This window comes from Bubalus kerabau, chromosome 14 (assembly GCF_029407905.1).
Source record: "Bubalus kerabau isolate K-KA32 ecotype Philippines breed swamp buffalo chromosome 14, PCC_UOA_SB_1v2, whole genome shotgun sequence".
NCBI lineage: Eukaryota > Metazoa > Chordata > Mammalia > Artiodactyla > Bovidae > Bubalus > Bubalus kerabau.
The window spans coordinates 2,614,089-2,622,263 of NC_073637.1; the positions used below are offsets into that span (position 1 = coordinate 2,614,089).

General features: G+C 63.7%; 1 protein-coding gene across 5 annotated transcripts; it reads right to left on the reverse strand.

Moving 5' to 3' along the window:
- Positions 1–81: 81 nt before the first annotated feature.
- KIFC2 (kinesin family member C2) lies at positions 82–8,069 on the reverse strand. Of its 5 annotated transcripts, XM_055545475.1 has the most exons (19): positions 7,909–8,069; positions 7,455–7,512; positions 7,155–7,236; positions 6,874–7,025; positions 6,610–6,748; positions 6,349–6,473; positions 6,178–6,243; positions 5,964–6,092; positions 5,312–5,389; positions 5,082–5,196; positions 4,899–5,008; positions 4,377–4,494; positions 4,119–4,276; positions 2,109–2,213; positions 1,907–2,028; positions 1,685–1,808; positions 1,449–1,578; positions 1,109–1,365; positions 82–1,021 (listed from the first exon to the last, which is right to left on the reverse strand). In XM_055545475.1, exons 1-19 carry the CDS (start codon positions 8,031–8,033, stop codon positions 767–769), a joined length of 2,448 nt encoding a protein of 815 aa, XP_055401450.1. In that variant the 5' UTR covers positions 8,034–8,069; the 3' UTR covers positions 82–766. The 5 variants fall into 5 exon arrangements, with proteins under 5 accessions (XP_055401450.1, XP_055401453.1, XP_055401452.1 ...); XM_055545478.1 differs by lacking the exon at positions 7,909–8,069 and having other exon boundaries at positions 5,082–5,136; positions 7,455–7,661; XM_055545477.1 differs by lacking the exon at positions 7,909–8,069 and having other exon boundaries at positions 5,082–5,160; positions 7,455–7,661.
- Positions 8,070–8,175: the final 106 nt, after the last annotated feature.

Consider the following 8,175-nt stretch of genomic DNA (forward strand, 5'->3'; position numbering starts at 1 on the left):
CCTCTGCCACCCTTAGGCTTGTTGAGGAGAAACCAACGTCTGTGTGACTCTGGCAGCCTGAGACAGAGGCACCAGCCACGCTGAGAGTCCACATGTTTATTGGCTGCCCCAGAAGAGCTATGGCCCAGCAGGGCATCACCCGGCCCAGTGGTTAGTCGTGCCTCTCCTACCCCTAGAGGCAAGGCTGGATGGAGCAGGGCTCTGCCTGGAGTAGCCCTTCCTTTCCCCTTCCTGGTCCCACCTTCTCCAGCTCTCCGTCCATCTATCCATCCATCACCAGCTGTCACCTCCCCTCCCTGGCTGGGGCTGGGGGAGGGAAAACCTAATGGGGCTCCAGCCTAAAGCCCTGTCCTCCCTCAGCTGTTGCCTGGGAAAGAGGAAGCACCTTGGGAGGGAAGGGGATTGAGAATGGAGACCCTACTTGGCTTGGGTGATGGAGGTGGGGAGGTAACAGTAAAGGAATAGACAACATTTCAACACAAGTCTGATGGGATAGTGACTCTGGTGACCACTTGGCCGCGGTCTGCCTCTGCGGCCCTGGGATCTCCTGCTGTGCGCTAGGATAACAGCAGATGGTGATAAGGGGGGCGGGGGGGGGGGGTACTGTGATAATTACCCCAGGCGGAGCACTCCTTCAGGGTGGGAGAGGAGGGTGGGCTCTGGCAGTCTAGGGGGCAGCGGCCCCCAGAGGTCAAGGAAGTCATGAGGGAATAGGGATTTTGCTGCCTCTGCCCGCAGAGATGTGACCCAGGCTCCTTGGGCAGGACTAGGAAGGCAGGTCCTCCGGCGGTGCCAGGGCCGAGCTGGAGCCGCTGTCTAGGCCAGGGCTTGGAGGGCTGCCGGGCGACGGCGTCGGGGTGCAGGGGGTCCCGGAGAGTGGTGTGTCGGTGCTCAGGGAGGAGGGCGTCCCGGAGCGGGGGGCCCTGCGGGGCCTGGCCGGCCCCAGCTCCACTCGGCCCACACGCTCGGCGAACTTGAGCGAGCACACTGTCTCGCCGAGATCCTCGGGCCGCGTGGAGATCTGCGGGTAGCGGCGCTGGTGGGCGTGCCCTGGTGGGCGGGGCCTGGCATGCATATCACCACCCTCCCCGCCGGCCGTCCAGCCCACCTGCAGGAGCAGCACCACCGTGGCGCCTGGACCCAGCGCCGGCTGCAGCAGGCGCGTGAGCTGCGAGTCGCGGAAGGGCACGTGGGGCCGGCGGGCCCGCAGCGCGGCCATCACGCCCCCCAGTGCCAGCAGCGAGCGGTTGATGGTCCGAGCCTCCCGTAGACGCTGGGCGCCGTCCCGGTCTTCCTGCGACGTGCCGGCCGTCCCCGCCTTCCAGGCGCGCTCGGACCCCGCCAGGTCAACGAGGTGCAGCGTGCCTGCAGGAGCGAGCGAGCCCGGCGTGGACGGAGGCCCGGCGTGGGTGCAGCGAGGCACCCGCAGGGCTCAGGCGCCGAGGTACCTGCGGTGCCAGGACCGCGCGATGGGGACGCTGTGCGCAGTGTCAGCGTGACCAGGGCGTGCGAGCGAGAGCTGCGCTGGTTCATGGCGGTGGCAGCGGTGGCCCGGTTGCTCCTCCCCAGGCTCAGCATCTGCAGGACGGGCGGACAAGGGCTGGCCTGTAGCGGGGCCCGCGCCCCAGGTGCGGGTACAGGGCGGGGGCTTGGAGGACTGCAGGGCCCCACTGGGCAGCCTCACCTGGTGCAGAGACTCCAGGTTGGGCACGTCCCAGTGGGTGAGGCCGGCCACCTGGATTCCCCCCTGGCCTGCTGGGCCCTGCCTCACTGCCAGGCGCTGGGGAGGCCCTGGGGCAAGGAGGTCCCTGGTGAAAAAGGGCAGGGCTCTGTTGGGGGTTCTGGGGGGTGGAGACAGAAGAGGTTGGGGCTGGGGGCAAGGCAGGAGGCACCAGGTGCCCCTGACCTGACAGCCTCATTGTAGATCTCCACCATGCTGAGGGTTACACGGTGCTGCCCGCCTGTGCCCATCTCCCGGAACAGTGACTGCAGTGCCCTAGGAGCGATGCCGGGGTCCTCAGGCGGCCCCTGGGGATGGCATGGGGTGCCTCAGCAAGCTCACATCCCAGCCCCTGGCTCCGGAGCTCCCCAACTGCATCCTTTCCCACCTCCATGCTGTAGGTCTTCCCCGTCCCTGTCTGACCGTAGGTGAAAATGCAGACACTGTAGCCCCCGAGGCAGGACAGCACAGCAGACTCCAGCTCCCTGAAGACCTAGGGGTGCAAGGGGTTTGGAAGGGCCCTAAGCCTGAGGTAAGAGAACTTGACCATAACTTGATTCCCCTGGGAGGAGACTGGCTTTAGGGGAACGTAGGGGAAGCGAGGATCTCCCAACAGACAGAGGAGGCTCCCTGGACAAGGTGGCATTTGCAAGAATTTGCCAGCCAAAGAGGGAAGGAACATGACAAATAGCGGGAACAGAGTAATAGAGTCCTGATGACTGACTGCTTGGGAGACTTGGGGGTGTAGCAGTCAAGGGTCCAGACCCTGGGCTCGATGGCCAGGTTCAAACCCTAGGTGGGATTGGAGGCAAATCACTCATCTTTTCCTCTGCAAGGTGGGGACTGTAGTGGCACCTGTTGTGAGGATTAAGTGATAACGAGGAAAGAGGGCTAGTGCAGCACGTGGCACATGAAGGATGAACCCAGAGGGCCCATGGCTGGGGGGTGGCAGCAGCCAAGATCCTGAAGCCATCCCTGGGCGGGTGCACAGAAGCAGGTGAAGGGGACATGGAGCTGGGACTTAGCATCCTGCTCACAGCTGGACACCAGCAGCAGCCTCCTGAGCAATGACACGGTCAACTCCCATGCCCAGAGGCATGAAAGCCTAACTGAGTACTGAGCCGGTGCTGTCTGAAATGTTGATTGCCAGACACTAAAGCAGAACCCAGAATAGCCAGTGAGGTGGCTCAGACTCCGTGGCTAGAAAGGAGCACCGGAGGTGCTCCTGCAGAGAGGGGGCTCAGTGCCAGATGCCTTTAACTCTCCTCCAGAACTGGAGGGCCCTGTCTACCTGGAAGACAGTGCACAAAGGGGCCCCTGTCCAGGGCTGCAGCAGGCATGGAGGCTGAACACAGGGTAGGGGTGGTGTGGGGGTAAATGGAGGTAGGTGGCAAACAGCTGTGGGGACCCAGAAAGTGAAAGGGAGCCCTGGCCACCTGCCAGGCACTCTCACCACAGTCCGTCCCTGTGAGGCCACCACAGTCTGATCTCTCACAGCTCTGCCTCTCACCTCACCCTCCCAGCTCTCAGCCTTGTTTCTGAGCTCGGGAAGCTCCAGCTGCACAGTGTGTGTGCACTGGAGAGGGTGTGTGGGAAGCAAGGTGGCGGGCGCTGGGACTTGAGCCTCTGCTTTCCAGCTCCCTGGGTCTGGCAGCAAAGGGGAGGAGGGCAGGATCTGAGCAGGGCATTGGGAGAGCTCAGGTGCTGGAAGCTCACCTGTGGTCCCCACTCCCCCAACCACAAAGCAAGGAGGGGTACCCCTCTCAGAGCAGGTCAGTCTGAACACTGGGCCAGGGGAGTGGACAGCCAGAGAAGCCTGGGGGACAGAGGTCCCCGGGCACAGCAGGGCCTCAGCCGTACCCTGCAGCCCTGCGGGACTGTCACCTCATGCATGCTCTCCTGGCACAAAGTTACTTTTGAAAATGTTAATCTTCCTTTAAGCCATAATTTGTCTTCCCCAGCCTGCAAAAGCTTGGTGAAAGTGAAGTCGCTCAGTCATGTCCAACTCTTTGTGACCCCATGGACTGTAGCCTATCAGGCTCCTCCGTCTGTGGGATTTTCCAGGCAAAAGTGCTAAAGTGAATTGCCATTTCCTTCTCTAGGGGATCTTCCCAACCCAGGAATCGAACCCGGGTCTCCCTCACTGCAGGCAGACTCTTTACCGTCTGAGCCACCAGGGAAGCCCCAAGAGCTTGGTGGCCAGATGCAAAGGAAAAACCCTGGGAGGAAAGCAAGTGCCCAGCTAGGATGCCAGCCCTGCTCCTAGGCCCCCGGCTCCCTCCCTTCCTTGCTGGAGTCCAGCCACCCTCTCTCCTAGGAGGGCGGACAGACAGGCGCCTCCTCAGGACTCCAGGGGATCTGAGAGACAGTCAACACAGATCCAAGGGTGGAGCATCACCTCCTCTTGGCTGGCGTGCGGAGGGAAGACCCAGTCTAGGCGGAAGCGACGCTGGTGCCCTCGATAGCAGGTGGTAACAGTGCCACCCGGGCCGGGCTCTAAGCTCACCAGGCTGGAGGGTGTCCCTGGCCTCAGCCGACACAGCACACGGATGTTTCCTGGGGTGGAGATCAGGTCCAGGGCTGCCTCCTAGGTCCTGAAGTGTGAAGAGCCTCCACGTCCCCAACCTCTGCCACTCCAGCCCTTTGCTCCCCAAACCTGCTGTACCCTTGAGCTCCAGCAGCCGCCCTGAGCATCCAGGCAGAGGCCCCTGCCGCGCCTCTGCGAGTTGAGTCCCAGCCCCGTCAGCTGACAGTGCCCCCAGAGCCCAGGAAACCTGAGGGGACAGAGACGTGAGGGAGGGGCCAGCACAGGGAGGGGAGGCAGTGGAAACAGCTGGGGGATGCGGTGCTGAGGGCAGGATCTACTCCGCAGCCCAGCTGCGGTGATCTACCGCTTTCTGTGGCTTCAGGCCCCAGGGGGCGGGAGTGATCTCTCAGTGACCTGGGATGGAGCTCAGGGACCTGAGGAGAATGGTGGCTCCTGGCAACCATGTGAGAGATCCACTGTCACCCCAGTCTGCACAGGACACAGTCACTCTGGCTCCAGAGCCCCTGGTCTCCATCAGAGCAGACGACACCCTGGGAGTGGAAAGGAGGCGGGGACAGGGGCTCCCCAAGGGAAAGCCAGTGAAAAGGCTGCCAGAGAGCAAGTGCGAGGGAGGGAGCAAGCGGTCCTGACCTGTCCCTGGGCTTCGCTCAGAGAACCCTGGCAGCTCTGGGTAAAGGTGCTGACGAGTCCCCGGAGGTCCCCACAGCCCTGACGCAAGCTGGCCATGCGAGCACGAAGTCCTGCAGGGGAGGCTATGGTGAGGGGAGGCCAGACGCCACGCCTCGCCATGAGCTCCACAGCCCCGGAGCTTACCTGCCAGCTGCCCTCGCATCTGCTGCAGCTCCCTCCTGCAGTTCTGCTCAGTCTCCTGCTGGAGCTGCCGGAGGGCCCCCTGAAGGCCCTGCAGCTGCACCTCCTGCACCCCTAACTGCCCCCACCCAACCCCACCCCTGTCACTGAGGAAACAGGCACTTACCAGGCTCTGCCTCAGACACCCCCTTCCCAGAGCCCCAGACTTCCCAGCCCCTGGGCCCAGTGCCCACCTGGACTCGGAGGGCTTCTGTGGTGTCTTGGGCTTCTTGAAGCCGCCTCCGGAGCTCCAGCAGGGCTTCTGCCTCCTCCTGCAGGGGGAGTGGGAGCCAGTCAAACTGTGGAGGCAGGAGGCAACTGGGGGGTGCATTCCAGCTGCCCCATTTTACAGATGAGAAAGTTAAGAGAGGGTTGTAAAGTTGATCACACATCCGTGCCTCCCAATTCCATGCATGGGTCCTTTCCCCAAGTCCTTCTGCTCCCCTGGGGTCAGCCACTGGGAGGAGCCTTGGAGTGAACTGAGGGGATTCTCAAGTCCCACCCCCCCACCCCCCCGCCCCTTTTTAAAAAGCATTTATTAGGCTGTGTGGGATCTTCAGTTGCAGCATTCAAACTCTTAGTTGAGGCACGTGGGATCTAATTCCCTGCCCAGGGATGGAACCGGGCCTCCTGCATGAGGAGTACAGAGGCTCAGCCCCAAGAGCACCAGGAAGGTCCCAGCGTCCTACTCCTGAACAGGGCTGCCGTGCACTTGCTGCCCACAGTCTGGGCCCAGGTCTGAAGGGTCAGAGCGTGAGTCCTGAGAAATCATGGGCAGTGCTGCTGGAGACCAGTTGTGTGGGAGCCCCAGGCTACAGGGATGGTCGCAGCTGAGAAGCAGGATACCTGGGGGGCCCTGGTGTGGGGGGCAGGGCCCCAGTGCAGCAGGAGGTCCCGAGTAAGGCTCAAGCTCTGTTTCAGGGCTTTGTTCTCCAGAGTCAGATGCTGAACCCTTTTCTCTGAATCTGTTGCTCCCTGGGAGAGAAGGAAGCCCTCAGGACTCACCTGGAGGCTGGTACCCTCTTGGGTCCTTCATCCAGCCCCCATCCAGCAGCCTCACCACTCCCAGGCGCAGCTGACCCAGCTCCTCCTCCTGATGTTCCAGCTGCTGCTTCAGCTCTTCCAGCTGGAAAGGAGGGAGGGACACAGGGTGGAACACCTCCTTCCAGTCCCCTCCCAGACTCCCAGCCCTTCCCAGACGCCCAGGTCCCAGCTGCTCTGGACTCCTCACCTGTCCAAGGATGAGCTGTTCCAGCCGCTGCCAAGCCCTCTGGTCCTCCTCCAGCTGAGGAGGCTGCTGTCCCTGGGCCTCGCCCCTTGGTGAAAGGGAAGGGCTTTCTTCTTGCAATGGGGATCCTGGGGTGAGGTGGATCCAATTAGAACAGAAGAGCTCTGTGGCCTGAAAGGGGGCACCTCACATCTGGCTGCTCGGGTTCTGGGGGGTGTCAACCCCTGGATAGACTCCCTCTTCAGCTCACTACTCCTTACGCACCAGCAGGAGGAGGGTGCTGCACCCCTGAGACAGGCTGCGTCCCCTGGGACAGGGCCTGCCTGCCCCTGGGACTTCGAATCCATGCCAGGAGAGCCAAGAGTTGACCAGTCACCGTCAATAATGGGGGAACATCACCGGGCTGGGAAAGAAACAGGTATCAAAGTGGAGAAGAATGGGGGCCGGGTGTAGGGAAAACAGCGATGGATGGTGATCAGAGGACCTGGGGAGGCAGAACAGGTAGCTGGAAAAGTTTCAACTGCTCACCTTGCTCAGGTCAGGAGGAGTCCCAAAGCTCTCTTCCGCCCCCAGCTGGACTGAGAGGAACTCGGCAAGACGCACGAGAGCCTCTTCCAGAGAGACCTCTGCCGGACAGCGCTCGGCTCCCCCTGCCGACCCATCCTCGGCCTCCGAAGAGCCTGCGAGGCCAGGAAGCGGGTTGGGGAGGCGCGCTGGGTCTTGTGTCGGACGCCAGGCCACCAGCCGGCGCCTGCCAGGTCCCTCCCTGCATCTCTCAGCAGCGTTCCCGATGCACCAACAGTACCTACCGACCAGGCCGGTCAGCTCGGTCCACAGCTCAGCGGATGGCTGGTAGGCGCGGCGGCGACTCCCGGGCTTACAGCGGGCGCTCTAGGGAGGCAGCGGGGGAGAGGCCCTGAGGAGAGGCCAGGCAGCCTGTGGGGTCCCTGCCTCCGGGGACTGAGCTCGGTGGCTGGCTCCGGTCTCTCAGCCTCCAACACCAGAGACGGGGTCTTCGGTACGGGCCCTCCCCCGCGTCAACGCCCTGGGACCTGCGAACCGTTCTCGGGAAGAGGGTAGCCGGCCGAGCTGAGCGCTCCCCCGCTCACCTGGGCGGGGTTTTCAGCGTCGACGGCCGCCGCGGCCCCGCCATCCCTGCGGAAGAGACTGTAGAAGATGTAGATGAGCAGCGAGTAGAAGGCGTACATGGGAGCGCGGGGCGGCAGAGGGCCCGGCTTCACGCCGCCCCGCGTCCCCGCGCCGACACCGCGCCCGCCCGCCGCAGAGCCCGCGCGCATGCTCCGGCGGCCGCCCCCTCGGCGCAGCCCCGCACCCTCTTCCAGCATCCCTACCAGTCCTCGGCGGAGGACCGCGCGCGGCGCCAACCCTCAGAGGCTGCTACCCGCAAGCATCCAACCTCCCTATCCGCGAACCCCCTGCTCGGCCCCTCCCCTCAAGGCCCGTCCTCGGCCCTTTCCAGGCCCCGCCCCCGCCCCTAAAGCCCCTCCCCTCACCTCCCCTTCCTCAGCTCCCTCCCCTCACCGCCCCTTCCTTCAACCCCACCTCAACGGCCCTCCCTTCACCGCTCCTTCCTCGAGCCCCTTCCCTCCCCGCAAACCATGGACTTGCGTGTCCCATCCCAAGCTGAGACCCACCTCCTCCCAGCCCCGCCCATCTCTCACGTCCATCTGACCCCATCTCTCCCCGGGGCCAGACTCCCTGGCCCCGCCCCGCCCCCCCCCCCCCCGCAGCCGCTCTAGCCGCCGCTCTTCTCGTTGGTCGGCGCTCGGAAGCCGCAGGCCGGGCGCGAGAGGCGGAGCTGCAGCCCGA

What these genes read in the sequence shown, in the direction of transcription:
- KIFC2 (XM_055545474.1), bottom strand. Translation starts at nt 7,643, where the DNA reads ATGCGCGCGGGCTCTGCGGCGGGCGGGCGCGGTGTCGGCGCGGGGACG. An exon ending in ACGCTGAAAACCCCGCCCAG is followed by an intron (nt 7,237 to 7,454) that starts GTGAGCGGGGGA and finishes CTGCCTCCCTAG; the next exon opens with AGCGCCCGCTGTAAGCCCGG. An exon ending in CGGTGGTGCTGCTCCTGCAG is followed by an intron (nt 1,022 to 1,108) that starts GTGGGCTGGACG and finishes CGCTACCCGCAG; the next exon opens with ATCTCCACGCGGCCCGAGGA.